This window comes from Pyxicephalus adspersus, chromosome 11 (assembly GCF_032062135.1).
Source record: "Pyxicephalus adspersus chromosome 11, UCB_Pads_2.0, whole genome shotgun sequence".
Lineage (NCBI taxonomy): Eukaryota > Metazoa > Chordata > Amphibia > Anura > Pyxicephalidae > Pyxicephalus > Pyxicephalus adspersus.
The window spans coordinates 37,363,845-37,389,944 of NC_092868.1; the positions used below are offsets into that span (position 1 = coordinate 37,363,845).

General features: G+C 35.7%; 1 protein-coding gene across 1 annotated transcript in view; it reads right to left on the reverse strand.

Annotated features, from left to right (window-relative positions):
• The window catches only part of TTC12 (tetratricopeptide repeat domain 12), a 64,888-nt gene that overhangs the window by 14,263 nt on the left and 24,525 nt on the right, over positions 1–26,100 (reverse strand). The window contains exons 8-17 of the mRNA XM_072426477.1: positions 23,211–23,282; positions 20,996–21,056; positions 13,149–13,337; positions 11,563–11,632; positions 10,985–11,073; positions 10,481–10,649; positions 5,757–5,849; positions 3,998–4,058; positions 1,855–1,989; positions 828–932 (exon numbers count right to left, since the gene is read on the reverse strand). Coding sequence (XP_072282578.1) covers positions 828–932; positions 1,855–1,989; positions 3,998–4,058; positions 5,757–5,849; positions 10,481–10,649; positions 10,985–11,073; positions 11,563–11,632; positions 13,149–13,337; positions 20,996–21,056; positions 23,211–23,282 — 1,044 coding nt within the window. The remainder of the gene's footprint in view (positions 1–827; positions 933–1,854; positions 1,990–3,997; positions 4,059–5,756; positions 5,850–10,480; positions 10,650–10,984; positions 11,074–11,562; positions 11,633–13,148; positions 13,338–20,995; positions 21,057–23,210; positions 23,283–26,100) is intronic.

Below are 26,100 nucleotides of genomic sequence, written 5' to 3' on the forward strand. Positions count from 1 at the left end.
ACAAATTTATGTCTGAAAAGTTTCTAGTGTTTTGTAAAATAAATGTTTTTCTGGTAAACTACTGCAAAATTTCTTACCCAGATTCTATGCTGGCACAAAAATACCCTGCTGTTGGAGGCTGGGAACCACTGTCTTCCAATTAACAGCGGCTTTGTTAGTTTACTATGTATGCTCCTTATGTAAAACTTGATGATAATCACCAGAGACAAATGGTCATGCTGGTACACATCTGACATGTGTACAGTGGTGCCCTGACATTGTTCATCAAGCACCCCCCCTGTGGATTTATGAACGAGTAATTAGTAATGACCGCTGTTCACTCTCATAAAGGAGAGCACAATAGGGTTCCGTTCACTCAGTCACTAGAAATGTCCTCTGACTCCCATCAGATGTTTGTACAAGGCTTTAGATGTCAGACTGCTTTTCTGATGGACCTAAGTGACACTTTAAAAGCCGATTCAAAAAGCAAACAGCAGACTGGCAATTCTATTCCTAATTGTGCAGAAGTAGAATGACATTTTTAGTTTGCAAAGGAAATGCTGCTACTAGAAAAAAAACTTAACAGATTCTCCTAAAATTATTTTCTTAGGAAACTGTAGACAGTGAGACATACCAAACATATTGGTATTTCCTACTCTTAAAGTGGAACTAAAATTCCACTTATAAAATTTAGAATCAGGACAGGCGATGACTTTGTTGTGATTTTTTTCAAGATAAACTGCAGTGCAATGCTTTTAGGGTCACATAGGTTTTAATTCTGACAACCAAAGCTTCAGTCCTTTCTGATTACACATATCATTATATTCAGAAAAAAGGTTCTATCTCACCTTAATTGCGGGGTTCACTTCCAAGGACAAGTTAAACATAAGACCAAGAACTGCAATTAAAATGTTCTTGTGTTGTTCTCCACCAGCTGAAGAGCTGCACTCATCCTAAAAGACAACATAGGTATTTTCTATTAACAATCTTTAAAGCTTACCATTTCTAAAACGTGATCTGGTCTGACAGACACACTGTCTATAATGTAGCTCTTTCTTATCATTATTCACCAACCTTTCTCCATATTTATCACCACAGAATATTAAATACTGGCTGTAGGTACTTTGCACCCCTAGTTAATAAACAAATTGTTACAGAGAAATCGACATCTTCCATGGTCTATATTGTTGCTATGGGAAAACATCAATTCAAATTAAGTTTTCCATTGAGCTGTCTGTGCAAGGCAGCTTTCATTAACTCTTCTGGTTAAGCAGCGTGCAAGACTATTTATAGGAATGCCTTGACTACAGTAATATATGCACATACCCAATGTTGGTCATGGGTTTTACTTCTATTGTACTTTTCCTTTTTATTTGAATGTATGTAGAAGTTCGCCATTGTGATTAATATTTAAAACTAAGAAAAATACCATTTGATTTCTTAGAAGTGGGGACAGAAAGCACTCCAATTGAAATCCAAACAACCTATAAACATCCACCCAATATGGATAGATAAGTGATAGATTTCCAAAATGTTTTAAAGTTGAATTGTAAGGACTACAATCATAGTTGTGAGCTTATAACCCAGACACCTTGGTGTCCTCCATCACTATAATATAGCTGTTCTCATGGCTTCCTGATGTTCCCGGTACATATATTAGTATTTTCCTTCACTTTACATGTCTCATGTCTCCAGTGCAGAAAAGGGGACATATTTTTTTTTAAATCTTCTAACAATTCCCCACAAAATAAATAGAGAAAGAGTTACACTTTCTTTTAAAATGTTGACAGGTGAAATTAATACCATTCATTACTTTGTTACAATGTCACCTGTCAACCTAAATTTTTTTTTATTAAGCATTGGAAAGTTGCCTACCACTGCCATCACACAGGAATCCCAGCATGCCAGTGAACTAGCAAAATGACTCCTTATAACACCGTCCTCAGTAAGGTTCCCTATGATTCCAATGCAGCGTGGAAACACTTCTGTATTTACAGTATTCAGTTTCCTCTGAAACAAAAAACAAAAAGTAGGTCAAACCTTTCCTCCTCTTAAGAAATACATTCTACCTGTGCCTATTTTATGTCTTTGATTATGCGTGGCATTAAGAACAAGAGAATGCTCTTTATTCTCAACACTACACCTGCCTGCAGTGCTGTCAGAACATTCCGAAATGCCAGAAGTACACAACTGGCTCTTAGTATTGATCTGTAATAGGAGCAATTTAGCGCTCATTTTTTATTGTCTGTGCCAGCATTTTCTTCCAGTCAGAGGAAACAACATCAGACATTTTAGTTCTAGGTAGATGCCAGAAAGCCACCTTGCTCTATATAAAACAAATGAATGAAAGTTAAAAAATAAAAAAAAAAACAACTAGACAAAAACATTTAGGCACCATTTATTCATAGCAAAAGTATGCTATTTGAGTACTGAAGGATTCAGGGAGACCAAAACAATATCTAAGGCCGGGTTCACATTTGTAGAGTCTTATAAAACTTTCTGGCACACTCTATTGCAGAGGAGACAGGCTATGTCTCTTTCAAAATTAAACAAATTTACCTGTCTGGCATACTTTAGCACTAGAATGAATGAGCGTGTGCATCAACACACTTAATCTCAGCATAATTGGCACGTGGCTCTTTTTCAGGGACAAAAACAACATCAACATACTAATGTATGTTGCAGGGTGCTGCAGGAAATTAGGAGATTAAAGACTCACAGGACACCCAATTGTACCAATTTTTTAAAGGGAATGATGATGGATGAAAAATGGAGGTGCAAAAGATAGGTCGATCTGGAGAACTGGGGACACTGTGGCTGAAATGGTTTGGAGGAGAGAGGACACAGTAGCGAAATGGGTCTGGAAGAAAAGAGACACAGGATCTAGGTAGGACAGATGAGAAAAGCAAATAAACACAACTCAGGTACCTCAGAGGGCTGCAATCACCCTTTAACTAACCTTTTTTTATCTGTCAGCTAGACCCACTCCCCTTTTACTTCCCCATATTTAATCATGTATTGCCTACGGGTCAAATGGTCAAACAATCATTTATTTACAATTAACATTTTAAATTAAAACAATTTAAAATATAACACATAACAAATGTTCAAATTAACACAATAACAAAACACTCCGGATAACACCAGACTTCCCTTTCTGGTTGTAGGTCCTCGAAGACCCCCCCGTTCAGCCTACCACTACACCCAGGGTTGATCCCCTCCACAATCTATGCTCTTTGCCATACTACATCGGCTCAGGAACATTATCCAATACATACAGACCAACTTGCAATCAACCCTCCATATTAAGGGAAACATTGTACCTTCCTCACCATTACTGGTGTCCCCACACCTACAATGACCTCTCACCTATTAATGGCACCACCAAGTTATCCTCCTCCCTTTGAGGAAACTAGCATTTTCACACAGCCCTCCTAACTGCAGCCAAGGGCAGGTGGGTTCCTGACCACTAAAACGTGAACCCTCGCCTACCCCACAAAACTCTCTTTAACTTGTGCTCTCTCTACCCCATTCTCACTTTGGCCAATTGCCCGCACTGACATCTCCTTGATCTCCTCCCCTCACTTTTAACCCTTAGTGTGCTGAAAAATTGGGTAAACATGCCCAAGTTCCATTCTTAAAAGGTTCAGTAAGCATTCTTTAAAGATTCCCGAAGCAGATCTTTAAGTTAAACCCTATTCAAAACTATGGGAAACAAATGTTTTACTTAAATGATCTAATGTTCTTGGATCTTGAATATTTTTTTTTCCGAATATTCTTAGGATTAAATAGAGTATTTTCTTTTCTGTGCATTGGTTTCTTTTTTTTGTCATTTTGTTTTTCAATATTTAAGAAAGACTAGATGCAGTATTTCCTAAGAACATTCACTCAGAAAGGAAAATACTCCAAAAACTTTGATCCTAAGATACCTAAAGCTTTGCTGTCTGTATGCATTTAAAGACATTTCATTTATGACTGCGCGTTATCTACTGCCTTTAAATTAAAATATTATTCTTACCAGAAGTGAGGTAAATGAGTAAAGTAATTCTGATGAAAATGTCCTGAAACAGAAAATCAGCCTGTGGATGAATAAAACAGCAAGTCAGGCAATGAAACCACTATAAAAGAGAAAATGAACTGAGACAAGAAACAATTCTGACATATAACTTGCAGGAAAATATTTATCCAGTGGCCCGTTTAATATGAAACATAGGATACATTTGTTCTCTGTCTCTCTAAGTTCACAACACTGTAGGTTCATTGGGCCTGATTTATTAAAGCTCTACAAGGCTGGAAAGGATACACTTTCAACAGTGAAACTGGGTGATTCAGAAAACCTAGAATAGATCTGGTCTGAGTTTCAAAACATTGCTAACAAATAGCAAATTACTTTTAAGAAATCCAATAAAAAATCTTTGCAACTGATGTCTAGCTTTTATTGACTTTAAATTTCCTTATACCCCTAGTTCTTGGGGTAGGACTATAACACAAATGCAGTTTAAGAATTAAAAAAAATCAGTTTTATGTATTGTAAGATATGTGAAGGTTAAATTATAAGTTCATTGTATATAACTAAACTAATATTTAAAGAAGACCTATCACTAATTATTTAAAGGGGGGGTAACACTTTTTATTTATTTTTTTATACTTGGAATAGGAAACCTCTTACATATGCCACGTATCCCAGTCTTCAAGCTGTTCCTTTTGCACAAGACATCCGCTTTATATACTTGGGCTTAATTGAGGAGTGTAGGGAATAACTAAAAGTGACCCTGTCCTTTAATACTTTGTAGAACTATGTTTAGGTGCAATAACAGCTGTAAAGTTTATATCAGGTTTTTGCTTTCCAGAATTCTTCTTCAAACATTTTTATTGCTTTAGCTCTGTCAGGGAAGATGGCGATTATTGCAAATGACAATTTTTATGTCTTATACCTGACTGTCAATTTGATTGAGGTTTATTCTCTGTTTGAACTATTTAAGATATTTGGGTTCTTGGTTTAAAACATTCCAGCGTAACTCTACCTGTGTAATTGGAATTGTTATACTGCTTGAACCTAAACCAAGAGGTTGTATTTAGGACCTATCTCGGTACTTTACTTCAACTTACAGTTCCAGTTTCTCACCCCAATTTAGAAACGTCCTGGTAACATGATGTACCACCACCACGCTTTTTGGTGTCCTCAGAGTGATAACCTAATTGCCTTTCTAGCACACATTGGGTCTATTTATAAAGCAGTGAATATGGCAATTATTGAAATATTCTCCACTATAGATTCACCCTACCTATTTTTCCCATTGTCATCATAATAGAAAATGATGGAAAATTAAACATTTTACAGTTGTTGTCAGGGCAGAGTATCATTAGAAATCTTCTAGTGTGGACAACAGTCTATAGGGGATTTTTCCTAATCACCCTCCTGTGTAAGAAAGGGAGCCAAATTTATTTATTCTCCATAAAATCTAAAACTAAAACAAGTGATATTTTTATACATACACCTAGAAAAAGCTTTTATATAAAGCTGAAGTTGAGGGAAACAGATATCAATTTGGAGCTTTACAGAAACCAGTTATGTTTTCCCATACCTTATATTTGCTACAAATAAAAAATAATAGAAACAGGATTTGAGTTCTTACCGCAGACTGATTTTTCTCTCAGGATAACAGAGAGACTTGTTTATCTAAATTTCCTGTAATGTTCCACAAACACTAGCGTTCCCGGTAAAAGCAATCTTTTAGCAGTGTATGACAAAAAGCCAAACTACACAAAAACATTACCTTTGCTCCTGTGTCAGGCTGTACAGTATGTCCATGGCGTCGCCTGCTCTCCTATCCATTAGTGTCACATATTCCAAAAGACATTTCAGCAGCCTAGAAAATACAAGAAAATATCATCAAGTAATTGAGACCATTATTATTTTTAGATAAAGGGGAATAAAGAAACAGGACTCTTGAGTCCCATACATACGTCAGATAGGTGTCAGATATGCTAAATATAAATATAAAATATAATATATATATTATATAATATATAATAAATATATATATATATATATATATATATATATATATATATATATATATAATAAATATATAATAAAATATAAATAGGTGTCAGTTGCTAAATATGATCTTTTGTGATCATTTTCAGAGACAGATGAACAAATGAGCGCTATACAGACAGTGCCATTTTGTTCAGTTAAGAGGGGGGGGAGATGAGTTGGTTCCACCCCACTATGTTCTCCTCCATAACAATGCATAGCAGGCATTACCTGTTATCTGATGTGTATACGTGACTTTAAAATAATGTATTAATAATAAAGTATTTCCTGTCCAGATTGTACATTGAAACCATAAATAATGACTGTATATAACAAATGTATGTATTCTGCTAAACCACATAATAAACCCTCTTATATGCTGAATTGGGAGAGTGAAATGTATCCATCGATGATGATACTTGGTAGGATATATGGACAAACACTGCTAACTCTTTTATCAATACTACAATATACTGCAAAATTCATACAAAATCTTATATCGATCTTATCTTACTCCATCTCGAATAGCTAAATTTGCTCCTGACTATTCTAAATGTTTGCAAAAATGTATTGAAGAAGGTACTATTAATATTTTTATTATTAAACAGGATTTATAAAGCGCCAACATATGACCCACATTTGGTGGTCTTGTTCAAGAGTAACAAAAGAGAGTCTATAACCTCGTCCATACTATATTAAAAATTAATCTTGAACCAAATCCACTTGAAGCATTATTAAATAATATTTAATAATATATAATATTATATATAATATTATAATATTATTTTGTGCTACAAAAAAGACTATTGCAAGCTCCTGGAAAACATCCTCTCTCAATTATAAAGTAATAATTCAGAAAATGTATACTAATATGATAAATGAGAAACTTAAGCTAGGTACACACATCGAACAACTAACGATTATGCACGATTATTTTGAACAATCTTATTGTGCACAATTCTGTACATGTTGTAACAATACGATCGTTCAAATATAATCGATGCAGGAAGTGACATGTAAAAGTGTACTGCAGAACCATCCACGATCACTGAACGACTGTACACACAATAGATAGTGAACGATCGTCGCTCAATCAGATCCACCGGGACGGTCGTTCGTTTCCAGCAACAATCCCCGTTCGTTTGCGTCGTTGTGCACTTTTTTGTTAATGACTATCGGACGATCAGTCATTAGACGTTCGTTTCCAATGATAATTATTTCAAGGGTGTACGCAGCTTAACTTCTATTACACAAAATACACATGATAACATTCTAAAGATCTGGGACCCATGGATAAACTATCCTAAAATAAATATAGATACCCCTTTATATAATACAGTTATATATATCTCCCCTTAAAGAATATTTTATTTTATTTTCCTCTTCTGTTTTACTTATTTCTTTAAATATCTCTTTCTTATAAGTTATCTTTATTACATTATATGCATTTATTTTTCTTTTACGTTATAACTTAAATTATATCATTTCATGTTACTTCATTTTTATTGTACATTGTATCATTTTATTGTTATACCTTGTAACCTTGTAAAACTCAATAAAAAACAATTTGTAACAGAAAAAACAACAAAAGCAGCCTGATTTCATGTGAGCCCAGAGGACCCCTGAACCCGGGAAAATGCTTTCTGTTCAATTTACCTTCCCCCTTTCTTCCTTTGGGAGCTGTGACAATCCATGTTTAGAAATCACTAGGGACCCACTTACTGCACACATCTATCCCCAACCCTATATCTATGGTTTAATAAAACGTGTTGTATTTTAACACATATTTTTATTTCTTTGTTTACAGGTGTCACTAATAATTGCTTAGGAATTATTAGGGTGTAGAATTAGGCTAAATCTTTGAACTGACTTACATGCCCAGATAATCCTTACAACACACCATGATCAATAAAGTTATAGTGAGCTGCAAAAAATACCAATACCTTCCATGATTTTAGTTTAATCTCACCTTCATGGAGTTTGTACCATAGCAATTCAATGTGTACATTACTATTCATGCTTCTCCTGCAGATCAATATACCATAGTATACTTCGTGACCTATGTTTTCTTTTGAAGCCATAAAAATAAGGCATCGCTCCTTCCAAAAAAATCTCTCTCATCCAAAAACCGAAAGAAGAAAAATTAGGAAAAAAAATCACTTACCTTTATAGGTGTCAAGCTGTCGATCCCTCCGCCATTCTAGTATAGTTGGTCCTGCGCCGTCCTGTCTTCCTTTTTCTTCCTGGGGCATAATGGACCCCAGGCGCAGCCATCTTCTATCCTTCTTCTTCTTACATTAACCGAATCAAGTGACGTGCAATCCAGAAAATGAAAAAAAAAGTGCCGATCTCACATGCGCATGCATGAGATTGGAACTTTGTTTTTTTTTTTACATTTCAGGAAAGCCCCATCTGTGCATGCCCAATCTTCCGCAGCCCTCAGCCTCCTGGGATAGATGTCTCAGTAACTCATTCACATATACCGTATTTTTCGGCGTATAAGACGCTCCGCCCTATAAGACGCACCCAATTTTAAACGAGAAAAACCTAGAAAAAAAAGATTCTGAACAAAATACTAAAACATCACTCTGTGTCAATGTATCGCCTGAGGAGGAGACACGCGCTGCAGCCGGGAGGAGAGCGAGGAGAAGAAGCACGCAGCATCGCGGGATCGCGGTATCGGATGAGTATGATTTTTTTTTATTATATTTAACATGTATTCGGTGTATAAGACGCACCCACTTTTCCCACCCAGTTTTGGGGAAGAAAAAGTGCGTCTTATACGCCGAAAAATACGGTACATTTTATATTTCCTTTAGTAGTAATGGTCTGCATCATCTCAAGTTTATAGGAACAAATATAACCCAAACTTACTGTTCAGGCTTAGCAGGGAGCATTTGTTATCAGTTTAAAATTGTTCCTCCTCCAATTTCAATACCAGAAAAGAATATATACCATTGTATAGCTTGTACATGTATACATTGCTGTCCACAAAACAGCAAATTACAGTATATCACTGCTGGATGCTTCTTCTATGGATCAACAGCAATCACTGAAAATAGACTTGAAAAAGAATTGAAGATAGGCTTGCCATATAATTTGTCTGCTCCCAGCTTGTTATGAATAATGAATATAAGAGAAGAAAATATCTGGGTGTTTTAGCAGCACAGCATAATAATGCAGATGAAAGGGTAAATTTTCACTATTCTGAAAATACTAAAAAAGACTGCACAGAAGAATGATTGCATGAAGAATTAAGACCAAGGAACGTGCAGTTGGAAGAGAAGAGCCAATTAAATATAATTCCTTTTTTTTATTTTATAAAAATTAAAGCTGAAGTCTCCACCTGAGAATGTATCCATGCATCTTTTTACCCCTTCTAATAGAAACTTTTTACCTTTTACTTTTGAAACATATTCTTGGTTGTTGTGAAGTCCTGCATTGTATTAGTAATGATGTCACTAAATAGTTTATATTCTTTAGAATTCCCTTTATGTGTGGGTGGAAATGAACAGCAGCATATGGAATTTATGGTGGATGTATCCCATGGAATTATCAGTCCATAAGGAGGAGTGGGAATTAAAGGACAGACAGTATTAAAATGCAGACATGCCAAACGCATGTTATGTAGTCAATCATCCTGGAAATGAGGTGGGTCACAAGCTGAATTAGGAAATGTCTAACTGTTGTAAATCAGAATTCACAACATGTTAGAGAAGTACACCAACATACACCAACATATTTTAGGACAGAAGAAGACAATATGAACAGCCTAAAAACTAGGTTAAATTGAAGTTTAGCTTCAAGACCATTGGTCTATAACCTACCCTTACCAATAAAAAAGGCAAAGGGGACAGCAAGTGCAGACCAAGTGCCAGGTTCTGCAATAGGAAAGCCCAGCCTGCACGTGGAAACATGGAAACAATACATTCTGTATTAAAAATGTAATTGCCTATTTTTTGCAGTTTAAGTATTTTATGAAATTATATATACTCACTTAAGTTTAAAATCCAGGTCCCTTCCCAATCCAGAGCTGGAAATGTGCCCACGCTGGATGGTTCCCAACAGTTCTTTCAACCTGACATCAGGTTGCAGACTCCTAAGAAGGTAGTGCAGCTAGACAGCCACTAGGAAGCCATTATTTCATACAGACTTGGGACTAGAGCATCACATGAGTGCATATTCAGACAAGCAAAGTAGACATTTAGATTTTTTTTTAATGCCAGCAAATACAGGGGGATGAGGTGTAGGCGAATTTTGCAGATCTGCTATAACCAAAACTCACATTGACCTTTAACTGAAAAGGCCAAAATCTTTTTTTTCCACATCACATACTTTGCTGAAAAAACATCTCCACTATTTCATGTTGAGCTTTTGATAAGACAGCCTGCAAACCATGATTAAAGTGAATCAAAATTGTGTTTTTTTGTTTTAACCATAAAAAAAACTCCTACTACATACTTTGAAGGGTCTATGTGTTTGATCAGTAGGAGTCTTCCGTTTGCTGTTGAAGAACAAATCTTTATAAGAGCCAGTGTCATTCTCTGCACATCAGGAGCCTCTGATGACAGCAAGGCAAGGATCTGTTGGCTTATATTACTTTGGGTGAAAAACAAGTGTTGGTTCTCTTCTGCAGATAAAAAATAAACATTAAAAAATGATTTTGCTTTGAGCATATTTAAAACACCAAAAACACCAAATCTGTTTATACAAAATATAACTTAATAGAGGTTTGTGGCCAGAGAAGCGCTAAGACCCCAGATATAAATTAATAAATATATTTTAACTGGGCATGGAAAGTTGGGATTTAATATGTTAGAAATATTTTGAACCGATCTTCTGCATTTCAGAAAGGATAGACAAATTGCTAATAATTATATAGTATATCAGAAATTGTAAGCGTTTACACAAGCATAATAATGAAGTCATTGGAGGGATAGCACTGTTATATCATTATAAAATTACCATTTCCATTGCAGACTGCATGCCATAATCTGAGAACTGAAATACAAAGATCTAAATCCATGGGGTCTGTTTTTCTGTTGGTAAGGCTCCTGAAAAAAAAAGGATCACTGTATACACAATTACCAAAAAAGCAACAAGTTACTAAAACAACTACATGTAAAAATAAATATACTACAATACAGTTCACATTTACCTTCAAACTTGTTCTAAGCACAGTATGCATATAGAAAAACTTGATGTAAGTCTACATTAGGGCAGTGTTGATCTGATGATTTATAGTAGACTTTAGACTTGCAGCTGACCGCAGCAATCTACCGCATACTCATTTTTTTCACTGTGTGGGTACTGGAAGTGACAAAATGCTTCTGGCCATGTGGTTGCTTTTCTTACTCTGGAGGAAGAACTGTAACCACAACCATGCAAAAAAGCAGTTGACACTAAAAAAATACATAGTAGTTGAATAGGGGCACCTGAGCGTGGCTAAGTAAAAAATTCAGAAAGAGGCCTTACAATTTGGGTGAAACATTCTTACAGGTGTATGTTAGATTCTTGCTCAAAATTCTATCTGCACCTCTTACCTAATAATAACTGGGTTTTCTCCAATGATGGTAAATCCATTACTAGTTCTGAATAGAGTTTGTGTTGTACCTGTATACAAAACAGATCAAATTTAAATATATCAAAAATATAGTAACATATGGAAGAGATAAAATTATGCATTTTCACAATAAGGCATGGGTAAATGTTCTTTAACATTTAACATACAAGTACTGAATACGCTAAGGCTCCTAATATGTATCAGGATATATACTACTACTACTAGGTGCAAGCATAATATAATGCAAAAAATTGTAGCCATGGTGGTTCCATTGTTGTTATGTTGCATATTATACTAAAAAGTAGGCACACCATAAAAGGAGTGTTAAAGCATAAATATAGTATAAAAAAAAACTATTAAAAGTATTTTCGTTTCCACCATTAGTCTCTGGAGTTGAATAATGGACAGCACTTATCTTAAAGTGGACCTAAACTCAACATTTTAACTTTACATAAAAGGGTGGACAACCCATTAATGTATAGTAAAAATTGTATTTATTTTTTTAAGTGCAACACCCTATTACAAAAAAGGGATGCAGCACCTCCCCTTTAAGTCTTGATTGCCAAGGCTATCAAGACTTAATGGCAGTGCAGAGCCTCCCTGGATACCTACGTCATGCATCCCAGGAGGCTCTGAGATCAGGCATACGCAGAAGGGGCATTTTTCCCACTTGGTTTCAATTTTTTTCCAAGGGAAAAAACATGTCAATCTCAAGCATGCACAGTTAGATTTGTTCTCTTTTTTTCCCCCTTTACAGCGAGCTACGTCACCCAATCTTGCACCTGTGCAATGCGAGATCTGGTGACGTAGCAAAAAGACCAGAAGAGAAGACCGAAGATGGCAGCGCCCAGTGCTTCCCCAGTACCGGACGTAGAATTCCAGGACGGCATGGGACTGGATCAAGGGAAGGCGCAGCTCTATTGAGGGATTTGCAGGGTTAAATGTATGTGTGCTTATTTTATTTTCATTTTAGTTCCGCTTTATTCTTGATTGTTATGGGCCTAATCCCACCCTTTTACTTGCCAATTACTTTGCTTTGTCATGCTATCAGCTCCATTTTAGTACAGGAAATTCTTACATCTTTAAACTGCTTTTTCCTGTCTGAGCTGCTGTGCAGAGACTTTGAGAATCTGATACCAGGTTAAAATCTGGTACTCATTATGTTTGCATTTCATTATGTATTAATGAATACAGATATACAACAATTTGCTTCTTTTATATCTTATTTTTATATTTTAATTGTAATGATCCTTTAGGTATTGCATTAACTGTATAATAGTTTGGTACCACCTATTTTAAAATTCTTTTATGTAATGTAACTGTTCAGAAGGTTGTGTTCGCATTCCAATGAAATTCATACAAAACACAAATATTAGAATGGGTTTCAGTGCAGCACAATTAAAAAAAACACATTCCAGTATCTAATTACAGGCTGTAAAATAGTAATGTAAAGTTGAATTAAAACTAGTTACTGTCTAGAACCATCCTATAAATTGCTGAAACAATCTTTGTTAGGTGGAAATGGCTTAGGTAAGAAATAAATACACAAGTGGAAATGTAACTCACAGTCTTTTACAACATCAGCCAAAAGCTGGATTCCTCCTGAGTAAAAGAGTGGAATTTGATTTTCTTTAGAGAGTTTTTGAAGTAGTTCTATCACAGATTTAGCATTTTCGGCTCCAGCCTCTAGATCGTGTAAGGCCTCCTGCTCCTGCTTGTCTTTTCTCTCCTGGAAGTCCACCTCATTCAAGTACCCTGTCAGAGGAAAAGTATTCATCTGTTAAACTTCCCTGGAACCTCCAATGGAATTTTATATATCTAAACGTATTTAGTATTCACTCATTATGTTTAGCTGTTGCATTATCACACTTTTTGAAAATTCACAATTTGGCAAGGCAACCTATCATGGACATCGCACTAAGCCTTTAAAGTCCAGCCTCATTTAGAGAATACACACATTCAGCATTAAGATAATACAATGAGCCTGATTTATTAAAGCTCACCAAAATTAAAGAAGATAGATTATCATGGGAGAACCTGGATGATCCAGCAAACCTGGAATGAATTTCTTAAATGTCATTTGGTATTAGGTGGCAAATTAAATCTTGGAACAGAACCACTCTGTTCTCCCATGACAGTCTAGTCCCCAGTCTTGAAGAGCTTTAATAAATGAGGCCTAAATTGTCTACATGATAATAAGCACAGTGAGGGTGGTCAGTCAAAAGGGAAATACTGTATTATTTAACAAAACAAACCCATGATCCTGAAATAAATATATTAGAATTTTCTTTTTAACCTACAAATTATTTATGTTGATGTCCACTCAGTCCAGAGATTTACATAACTCTGACATACATTTTGGATCTGCCTGGCAGTGAAGAAGACCTGACTTGCAGTTTAATTTCCACTTTCTAGTCTCTTCCTCACGCCCACCTGCTGACTGGTTAGTAAGGGAGAAGCAGCTCATCATTATGTCACCTTACATAGCACCGTTCTGTTCAATGGGGAGGGGAGAAGATGAGTAAATGGCACCCCATTGTGCCATAGGACTACACAGTGGTTGTTCAGGTAGGGATAAGCGAGAATGCCTCTGGCATTCTCACAAAAATTTCCTCAAACTTCAGATGGTTCTGCGAAATTTCGGCGAACCGATTTCGAAAAACCATCAGAAGATCGAGGAAATCATAACAGAAGGATACACAGGGGATTCACAGGATTCCCTGGGAATCCTTCTGTTTGGGATCCTCGGGGCACTAGAGGTTAAGTAACCACAGCCGCTTTCATTGATAAGATCCCCAGCACTAGAGGTTAATTAACCTCTAGTGCCCCGGATCACATTTTTGCCTAAGCCACTTTCATGGGTGAAACTCGGTGATCCAGCAAACCTGAAATGGATCTCGTCCAGGATAAAAACATTTGACAACAAATAGCAAATTACTTTTATGAAATCCATTCGAGGTGTGCTGGATTACCTAGGTTTACCCATAAAAATCTATCTTCCCTAGTCTTTGAAATTAATAATTATTCAGGCCCAGTGTCTATAGGCAACGTAATGCATAAAATTTGTGCTTTATGGACCAGATATGCGTACTACATCTCATTTTCTCTCACATCATTTTCTCTTTGCAGCCACTAAAGTAGATGGTGAGCAATTGTAAAACCAAAATCTGTTAAAAGAAAACTAAAGGAGCTACAGCTACAAACAGCCACAAATACAAAATGAGTTTTGAATTTCTGATAATTTACACTAATCAACATGATTGCTTTGAGAAATTGCTTTGCTTGATTTGGCTTCAGATGGGCTTGAAGACTGATGTCTACGGCTCTGTCTTAAGAAAACATACATCTAAATGGGTCAGCACAAGAAACTACAATATTTTCTAAGTGTCTTTAAATCAAGTTGAAACAAAGCAAAATTCTTCTATACAGAACTGAAACTATAAACCCTCATTAATATTTAATTATGCTAGTGCTCTGCAAATTTTGCATTATTCCTCATGCACAATTTAGATTATATAATGTTCTCATGCTGGTAAAATATTATTGTTGCTTTAGAACAAATGATGTCACTATTAATCTTTTATAATCCCAGACAGGACATAGCTCGCCAGGCAGTAAGCAGCACAATAAATTAAAAATAAAATATGGGTGGGATGCCAACTCTGCATTATGCATTATTCTTTGTTCTGCCCAGGCTGTCAGGTACCTACACATGAATGGGCATTTATTCTAGGAATAGATACCAAGCCAGAAAGCTCACGTTATCTTAGTGCACTGTGGTATGCAACAAATTGTTTGACTTTTATAGGGTAGAATGGTTTAAGTAGCCTCAAACAACCCAGCTGCACAAATCTCATCATATGAAGGGTGACATAATATTTTATAATTGTCCTGTTAATTAGTAACTTCACATAAAAGTTCATTGTCCAGGCTAGTTCTGAATGCCAAATATCTATACTATCTGTCTTTCACCAATCAGTGGTATCCAAAACTTGACACATCTAATTTACAATGCTTTGCAACAAAAAAGTAAAATGATGACATTCATCACTGGGGCTTTGGTAAGTAGACGTTTTTTCTGGATAATATTTTTCAAAGTTAACTATCAACCCTAGAATATGTTGATAGGAATACATATCTATGTGCAAGGCTACAGAGGCTTTACCTCTACTAAAAAAACACGTGCAGGCCACACCACCGACACAAGAAGCCTAATCACAGCACACCACCATTATATTTTATTGTTACGAGGTGATTTAAGGAGAGCCTTGTTGCTGGTACAGAGCCTATTTAACAGTACTCGTGGAATCCTATAGGAGTGACTAAAGTTCTTAGTACTTACTGATTTATACATTTTAAAGTACATCTAACCAACACTAAGCTTTTAGTAGAGTGCATAAGTACCAAATATAATTCATTTCTTTATTCTTTGCACCTTTGTGTTATTTTGTATTAGACATAAATCCATTTCTTTTATATTCTCTTTGGGACAAACATAACTGTGGTAGATTCCTGTGAGCCTAGTCATTTGGATTGGATGGTATCACACCACTTTTCAGCCCTGAAGAAATACCTGCTGTCACCAGGTAACAAGGGGAACCTCAACTAACATCACCAGACCTACACTAAAAAAAAGATAAGGAAGAAGGAAGGAGGAAGGAGGAAGGAGGAAGAAGGTGAGCAGTGGGAAGAAAGCTGAAGTTCCACTCTATGAGGTATGTTTTTCCACTAAAAAGATTAACCCTCGCTATTCTCTACTGTTTTCTAAACTAAAAATGAAAAGCATTTGGCCTCCATTACTGCAAGATAATAAACTGTAGACAAAGGAGGGAAAAACTAGTGCTTCGATTCAACTATATGGGAGTCAAAGGGAAGTTTTGTGCAAGCATTTCCACACGGCTCCATAGAAGTTGCAGCATGGCTCCTGAAAGCAACATGTTGCTTTGCGGTTGCTTATCCTTCTTTGGAGGAAGAACCACACTCAACCACACAACAAAACGTTTGTCAAATGCTAAGGTTGGCTTTAAGAACTTCTCCCAGGCACATAAAGGAGGAACCAAGGAGTAGTTAACAAGGCAGTTTTCGATCACAAATCTGAAAGGGGCAGTTGTATGGCAGTTGAATGCCATTAGATTAAAATTTAAAAACTGTAACTTATTAATGATTTAATTTATGATTTATTTAAACAAAATAAATGACCAGTATTTTAAAAAAGAAAACATAGAAGCAACCCTTTTAAACGTTAAATCTTTTTGTAATGACCGTTAGGTGACCTTTAAGAAACCAAGCACTACTGGCAGTGAGACAGTTAATACAAACACATCACAAAATGAATCACTAGAATATGCTTCAACCTATATCTATTTTTCATTACTGTGAAATTGACCTTATTTCTTCCTCCTTGGGATATTAACTGACCAAGCTTGTACTGGCTCACACATAAGGATGGACAGTATGGAACTGCCTCGGGCTTAGCTTTGCATGTGCTACAAATGGATATCTCTCAGGCTTCTCTCAAGAAACAACATTGTGTCAGAAAAGATTAGGGATTTTAATGCTGTATGTTCACTGTGCATTAAATAAGATAAACCTTGCCTGAAATGGATATTTATATGGAACTAGACATAGATATAGCTATATAGAAATGTCTGAGATGCCCTGACATTTACAGACATTAATGCTGCAACAATACTTTACAAAACAATACAACAAAACAGTACATTTATATCCAGTACTATAAAATGCTAAAACTGTTACTGTCTAATATTAAGATTAATTTTTAAATTTAACTACGTTCTTTTTCTTCTAATCTTTCAGTGAGTATGTGTTAAGATTCACACCAATGACCATTTATAATTGCACCAAATTATGCCCATGTTCTCTTGTTCACAGCTAGAGAACATAGCTATCAGCAGTACCCGTACAAACCTTTACTTATGTCTATAACTAATGAATCTGCTTGTACCTTAGGAAGGAAGTGTTTGAGCTGAAAAATCCAAAGGAAACGTATCTTTTAATATTTAATGCCCACTGCTTTTATTAAAGCTTCCCTTTTGTTACAGGCAGGGGTGTTTCTTGATTTTACAAAACTATCTGCAAACCACAATAGTTAACATTCCTATAGCAGACACAACAAATGAGAATAAACACATGCCATAAATTATAAGTGTTTTTTACAGATTTCTTTTAGAAAGAAAAGGGGATTATAGTATATTAAAATTATAAGTAATTTGGATGCATGATTATTAGAGATCACCTAACCTATTGGGCCTGATTTATTAAAGCTCTCCAAGGCTGGAGAGGATACACTTTCATCATAGAAGCTAAGTGTTCCAGCAAACCTGAAATAGATTTTTTTCAAAATTTGTTAGCAAATGTTTTCAATCCTGAACCAGATCTTTTACATGTTTGCTGGATCATCCAGCTTCACTGATGAAAGTGTATCCTCTCCAGCCTTGGAGAAATTTAATTAATCAAACACATTGAGTTACGTAAAGTGGATCTAAAGTTCCACATTTAAATATTGTGATCAGACAGGGCTGTATTGCAGAAAGGGACAGAGGATGTTCTTTCTGAAATAGGCATTCTTGCCAGCCTGTTTGCCTACTTACATAGTAGGTCAGGTTGAAAAGAGGCATAAGTCCATCAAGTTCAACCACAAGAGAAAAAAACATATCCTTGATTGAAAAGCCTATGGATATAGTTGGTCCAGAGGAAGGCAAAAAAAAAACATGGTACAATTTGCTTAAAGCAATGGTACTTAAAGAAATCTTTAGTAGTTGCTGAAACTACTTCCCGAGGGAGCCTATTCCAGACCTTACAGTGAGCTGTCAAAATAATTGGCTACCAGAATCCCCTGCACATCCCAGCTTTCCCTGCACCTGTGCAGAACTTACATCATGATGGGGTCAATCACAGTGGGGCTCACAATTAAATGTCCCTGCCCAAGTCATATAAAATATATAACATATAACCTGAAATTGTTTCTGACCAATTACTCAGTATGATGCACAACAATTAGGTGCTCCACACCTGAGGTTTTCAAGAGACAGAAAATGGGAACTTGTGACCACAGATGACATTTTGGGCTTAGTGATACTTCAGGGAGTGGTGGGCAAACCACTGCAGAAGTGGTATTGGTCTAAGAATAAAATGGTTGCCACTCCATTCTTTGCCACAGTCATGCCAGAGTACAGAGTTTCCCTGATCATGAAATTTTTACACTTTGCCAACAATGAAGAGTTTGATGAAACTACCAATCCTGCACCAAAACTCAAAAAAATTTGGGAAGTTTCTCAGATGATTCTAAAAAAATTTCAGCAGACCTATGTGCCAAAAAGAGACATCAGCATAGATGAAAGTCTAATGGCCTACAAGGGGAGGCTCAGCTGGGTGCAGTACATTGCGTCAAAGAGGGCACGATTTGGCGTGAAATCCTACATGCTGTGCGAATCCTCAACTGGCTACACATGGAATTCCATACCATGGGAAAGGGACACAAATCAACCCAAGATACAGCAACTATGGATTGGCAACATCTTCAGTACTATCACTCATTGAGCAATTGCTAAATAAGGGCTATTGAATCACAACCAACAAATTTTACACATCCCCTGAACTTCATGAGTTTCTTCTGCAACACAAAACAGATGCGTATGGAACCGTTAGGGCTAACCTGAGCAACCTGCCATCACAGTTTGCAAAAGGGAAGCTGAAGACAAGAGAAATTGTTGCATGGCAGCAAGGAAAAATGATGGCCCTGAGATGGCGTGACAAAGAAGATGTGTGCCTAATGAGTACTGTCCGTAATGCCTCCACTGTTATGTTTTTTACAAAAGGTGGGAAAGAAATGATATAGCCATAGGTGGTGATTGACTACAACAACATCATGGGCAGCTTACGGAATGCATACATTCTGTACAAAAAAAAGAGTGAGAGGCCTGTGAGTCATTCTGACTTTATTTGGAAAGTTTCCGAATCCATTGTCAAGGACTTTGTGCTGTTGCCGTTGTCAACCTAGAACGCCTGACTGGTCATCACTTCACAGAATACATCCCACCAACCCAGAGAAAGGTGGCACCTACAAGGATGAGTGTTGTTTGCTGCTCAAAGAGTGATGACAGTGGAAGGAAGATCCGTAAGGAAACCAGGTTCTACTCTCATGATTGTGATGTTGGACTTTGTGCAGCACCCTGCTTCAAAATGTATCATACCCGGGATGTCTACTAGGCATTTCTTTTTTCCAAAATCTACACTTAATTTAGAATATTATTTATCGATATTATAGCTCCCTTGTTTGGACGGTTTTCAATAAAAAAAATTTTGATAAAATGTTTAAATTACATTTATTGTTGTTATATTATTTCACATATATATATATATATATATATATATAATTATAATTTATACTTTTTTAATATATTATAATTTAAGATTATATTATAATAAATAAATATAATTATTATACCTAGGCATTATTACTAAGAATTACAGGCCCACAATATTAAACAACAAATTTCAATGCAAAAAATTGCATATGCAAAATTTTGCATAGAAATACTGACATAATTAGAACGCTAGGGGAGTTAATACAGTTTAGGTACAATTTTTTGAGAGAAAGCCAAGTAACCTAACTGTATGTTTATGGAATGTGGGAGGAAACTCACACAAACACAGGAAGAACATACGTATTCTGAAAGTGCTAGAGGTTTAACTACTTACTGTAACTTCTCCTTTAAGGCTAAAGTTATATAAAAGATTTTAGTCATGCTTCCAAAATCACTACAAATAACACCTATGGAACAAATTGTGCAATGTGAAGAAGAGTATTTTCAGGATCAAACACATGCTTCATAATAATATGCGGCAATATGTGAAAATTCTATTTAGTGGACATACATCAAACAGTTGGCAGAGCAGAATATAAATTAGCCCTTTTGTGTTGCATCATGTTGTAGCCCTGATTCTCACCAGAGCTGTATCTGCATTGATTTACTTCAAAGCTATATTGTTAGCTGACTTCTAATAAAAGTCATTTCTGAATATGTGTATCTTGGTGTGTCTATGCATATATGAGAACTGTAAGTACATTTTAAATATTGTTAGTACACAGAATAAAAAAAAGCTGTAAATGTTGTATGGGTGACTTGGAGTTACTTACTGGTGACAAAATATTAGCTTGGCATCCACAGACTGACCTGTAATAGAGATGATCCACATTTCACAGAAACTGGTATACCCAGTAAACTGCTAATGGGCCAGTTACTGTTTTAGTGTACAGTGAGACACCTTAAAAAGCAACCTGACATTTAAATAATGCCATCTTTACCAGTGAAGAAGGGTTTTATAGATGATAATCTCCATATTCCATAATATCATTGACCACTACCCTCTAACAAATGATTATTATATACCTTTCACAAGTTTTGTTTTGCTGGGATCAGTATCCAAGATCTTCTGATACCAAGTTCTTGCCTAAGGAAGAGAATTATATTAGTAAAATTTAAATCTTTAAGTGCATGCTTTTTAATGCTGTTTGTCATTTTTCAAAAACATATTTTTGTTGGAAAGTATTCCCTTTAAATTGTACTGTTTTGTAAAAAAGCACAGTAAAATCTTAAAACAGATGTTTTTTACAGGGCTTACTTCCATAAGATGTCTGCTTGTTCTGCTGTGCTAGTCTAAAAGTTCTACCCTGTAGAAGCATAGTTTTCTTACACTTTACTAATTGCTCAGAACAGTGGGTCCTATTGAGCTTTATTATTATAAGCCGCTGTAACATTACAATGGAGGCAATACTATTGAAAAGTAAGATGCTATCTGTCAGTCTATTGGACTGATAATACAATATACTTCTATTCTTCACTTAGGCTTTATTAAAAAAATGTATAAACTATCCTTCTAAATATGTATGTCAGCTTTCAATATGATAATTTACTTTAATATGAATCCTCCCCTGCTTGAATATAATGTATCTATAAGATTGTTGTTTTACATGGTAAGTATGCATTTAACACATACAACATGTATAGGCTTTATGGGACAGGTGTGGTTTCTTTTTTCGTTATATGATTGGTTAATTTGTTTCTAGATTAATATTATTATTATTATTATTATTATTAATAAACAGGATTTAAATAGCGCCAACATATTACGCAGTGCTGTACATTAAATAGGGGTTTCAAATGACAAATGACAGAAGAGCTTACAATCTAGGAGATATATTGTTATGAAACTTTATATAGCTGTATGTGTATTGCTGTGTGTATTACTCATCCCCCCCCACATCTTTCCTTCTTTCTATTCTGTCATTACTCCTCCCTTCTAAAAAAATCTTAATAAAAATTGATTATACATAAATATGTATGTCAGTAGAAAAATGAAGAATGTGTAGTTCTCTCCTTACTGATAATATAGATATGGGTTGAGCCACCTCTTCAAATTAAATGAATGAAATGAAATGTTATAAAAAAGAAAAGAGGTTTTGCAGCTATGTATGTCAGTACAATCTGACACTGCTTATGTATTTCTAAATACATTTTAGAGACTATTGTTTCAAGTTAAAAATCCATCAGTGAAATTATTGCAATGCAGCTTACTACTCAGTATGGCATGTATTAATTTAGTAAACATGCTCTAAAATCCATATATCATAAATACGAATGCGATGTGTTATTATTTATATCCCCTTCAATATGTTAAGTATTACAAATATATTTTATCTTTTTTTATTAACTAAATTTACCATTTTGCATAAATATATTGTATACTTATTGCACCCAGCCACCAGGTAGGAAATCTATGCACTTTAACTGCATCTGATACTTTTGATGAATTCTGATGCTGTTATGCTAGGTAAATTGCTCAAGAGGAACAGTGCCTCCGCTTCATCCAGAAGTGGAAACATTCTAGTTACAGTAGTCACAGACATCTGCTGCAAATTGCCATTAGACAGTCCAACATCATTTGCATACTGAGAAATAAGGATGCATAATGTGTTAAAAATATTTATTTTCAAATAACTAAAGATGACATATACACTCTGTTTAAAGTCCAATTGTACTGAAACACTGCATTAAAGAGATTTAAATAATTAGAGTTTTGAGATTAAATTAAAAAAATAGTCTGCTGTTTAGAGTGCATTTAAAAGCTATACTTTGGGACAACTATGTATAGGAGAATTTAATAAAAAGTTCTTTATTTAATTTTTCTTTTTCAATTTAATTAAAAAGAAATATTTTGTGATTAAAAAGTTAGGGATGTTTCATTAAATATGCATTGTCTTGTAATGCCAAGCAAATGTTTTATGGTGATAATTTGTCCCACAACTTTCCCTTTGATATCTTTTTTTTACATGATTGTGTTTGATCTAAGCTCCAAAGAGTAAAATAAAGCTGTTCTGAATCATATTAATCACTTCATATTTACAGACAAATGTAATTTGCGCTGCATAGTAATTAGAAATAAATAACTGAAATTGATAAAAAATGTTGGTAATAATTTAATTAATTCTATTTGTATATATGTATTACTTTTGCTTGTTTAATTATTTATTTTGCAGAGTGGGGAATTTTTGACATGCTGTAAACTATATTTTATTTCTGACAGCTTAGTTTTGTTAGGACTTACCTCATCATATTTTTTAAGTCCAAGATAGGCTTTAGCCATATGAACATAAGCCTTCAGACACTTTCCATCGCACTGAAATAAACATAGGAAACCTATTTATTTTAATTATATTTTGTAACATGCGTTATGCACAGCACTGAAGACATTGGACAGCCAATAAAACAGCTGAAAATAAATCAAAACCCACATGTACTTTTCTAAAACAGCAAGAAATACATTTCCATACAATATATTCAACTTGCATAACGATGTTCCATTCTACAGGAAACCCTGCAATACATTTACCTGTTTTCTCTATTTAAGAGTGTGCATTTGTCCAATAAAATGTAATAATGCTTGCAGCAGAGTTATCACCAGAAGGTCCTAAATACTCAGATCATATTTTGGAAGCTAGTATTATCTTGAAATAATCTAATAGATAGAGCTGAAAATAATTTGACCAGTGGGGCCAGAAAAAAAATGATTTATAACTCCTATTTTATTGCAAAAGATATTAAAAATGTGATATTGTAACAGTTATTTTACCTTGTAACAGATGTGTATAAAAAGTGGAGATTTAAACTCTTATGCAGATCAGTATTATAATTACCAATACATGTAAATTAGATGTATGTCTGCTTAAACCAATAAAATTGTACATTTAGGGCAAAATTTCTGAGTAATAAACATATGGGAATATAGAGAATAACACTGCTGTAAGACCGACCGGATACCTAGGGATATGATAGCATATGCGTTAAATGCGTTTTTCTTTTAGTTTTTCTATTACAGAACTTTAGCTGAAACATTTAGGAATGACAAGTTTTTCACAGAATGTTCTGGGGACATAATTTGCTGTACTTTTCCGGATCCGGTTGACTGGTATTTAAGGCTGAACTCTTCAATATTCAACTCCATCAATGTGCAATCTGCAAACTCTTTCACTGATGCTGACCTCTTTTTCCCATATTTCCTTATGTTCATAGGCTTTGGCAATCTTGACTGTCAGGATTATGTAACTCAAGTCCAAGCCCACTGCCCTGAAGCCAAAGCTTCCCCTATAGACTGTTCCATAAGTCAACTTTTTTTTTTGCCAGAATCTTGCGTAAAGCTGGACTGGAGCCAACTAGAGCGCAGGGACACATGACAGGGTGAGGAGGGATACTTATGTTTTATAGATATTGTGAAATAAGAATAAAGGGGCTGCTATGGCCAATTGCTATCCAACAAAAATTCTTTGTCTAGAGTCATTATTTAAGGTGGGTAAGTTGGAAGGGCAAGGGGCAATTGGGTGAGTGTTTGCAGCTCTTAAGGATCACTCTACTCTACCCTAGTCATGTGATCCACTACACAAAAACCTAGTGCTTGAAAAAAATGGGTAAGTGCAAACACACCACACAAAAAACATGCACTGGGGTACTATTTGTGATCCCTCCTCTAAAGAGGAAGAGCCACCCAATTTCCCCAGACCCCCCCCCCCCCAAGCAAGGCTTCTGACAAGGCCTGGATACTAATTCCACCCAGCCAAAGCTGAAGTAGACTTACTAGTCAGACGGGGTCCTTTTCACTATGAGACTCCCATTAAGGCCAAAGTACTCCCCAAGACGTCAGGGCTAGCCCATAAGGGAATTGCACCCTCCATCAAAAAAGTGGCACACAATTACCACACCAGTGACAGTGACGACAGAAAAATACATAAAAAAAAGTGCACAGTGCATAACACAGTAAAAAAATAGCCCATCTACACTAGCCGCAGCTAATGCAGAATGAAGGTGATGTGCTAAATCAGCATGTGATGTGCCGCACGTACGCATAAAATCAAAGTGGGTTCCCACGCCCAAAGTGATTTTAGGGTACCCCCAGTTCGCCACTCCAGGGGGACGACACTCAGCGAGATTCGGCTTGCTCTCAAGACCTGATAGCCACACCAAGGGTCCCCCGCTCCAACCAGCGGGACAGTCCACTATTTGGGAGCTCCTTATCAGGGCAGGCCCCATGCCTCTCTCTGGTGGATGCAGGCCAGAGGAATTAGCATAGGGCAGCCCCTTACAGAGATACACTATTAAGCAGGCCGTCCTAACAGAGGTACTAGTGCACTGCATTCTTGCCAGGAATACAGCACCGTTCCACCCTGAACACTGGAAGGATTAGGTACTACACTTGATCTTAGCCAAAAGGCATAAGTCAACTGGGACTGCAGTGGCAGCCCATAACATCATTTACCACCAACAGTCCTGCATTGTACAAAGAGGAAACCAATGCCCACCTTCACCCCCAGATTGTGGAGACTGGCTGTCAGGAGAGCAACTGCCTAGCTTAGTAAAATTACAATTTACATTACTCATAATGTAACATAAATGAGCAGCTAGTTTTACAGGAAAAATGCTGATATATGTTTAAGCAAAAAATAAATAAGCATCTAACTCTTGCAGTATAAAACTAGTCCCATTGAATAAGGAAGTATTCAAATGCTAATTAAATTCAGCCTATTTGATGGTGTTATACAAATGTCACTGCAGATGATTGATGTAAGTGCAGTTTTAAATCCTTGTAAAAACAGGAATGGTGTCTTTAATTTTTAGAATGGCAGTACTTTACATACTCTTTTCCTGTTTAAGCAGCTAAAACATTAGAACACTATATAACTGCACGAAGCAAATGTGGATTGTTCTGTGGCTTAAAATCAAATCTTAGACACTATAATTAACTTATTTTAAATTATATAGGGTTTATCTAACTCAAGAGTGTGTAAAAAATATTTAAAAAGAAAATATTCATATTGGTAGCTGTTGATGTAGGTAAAATGTCTCTTTTTAACATTTACATTGGCTGTAGGGGACATGCAATTTAATTGTGTGGCACTTCAATTACATTTTGTTACAGCTCAAGGTGTGTGTAGAATTCGGAAGAG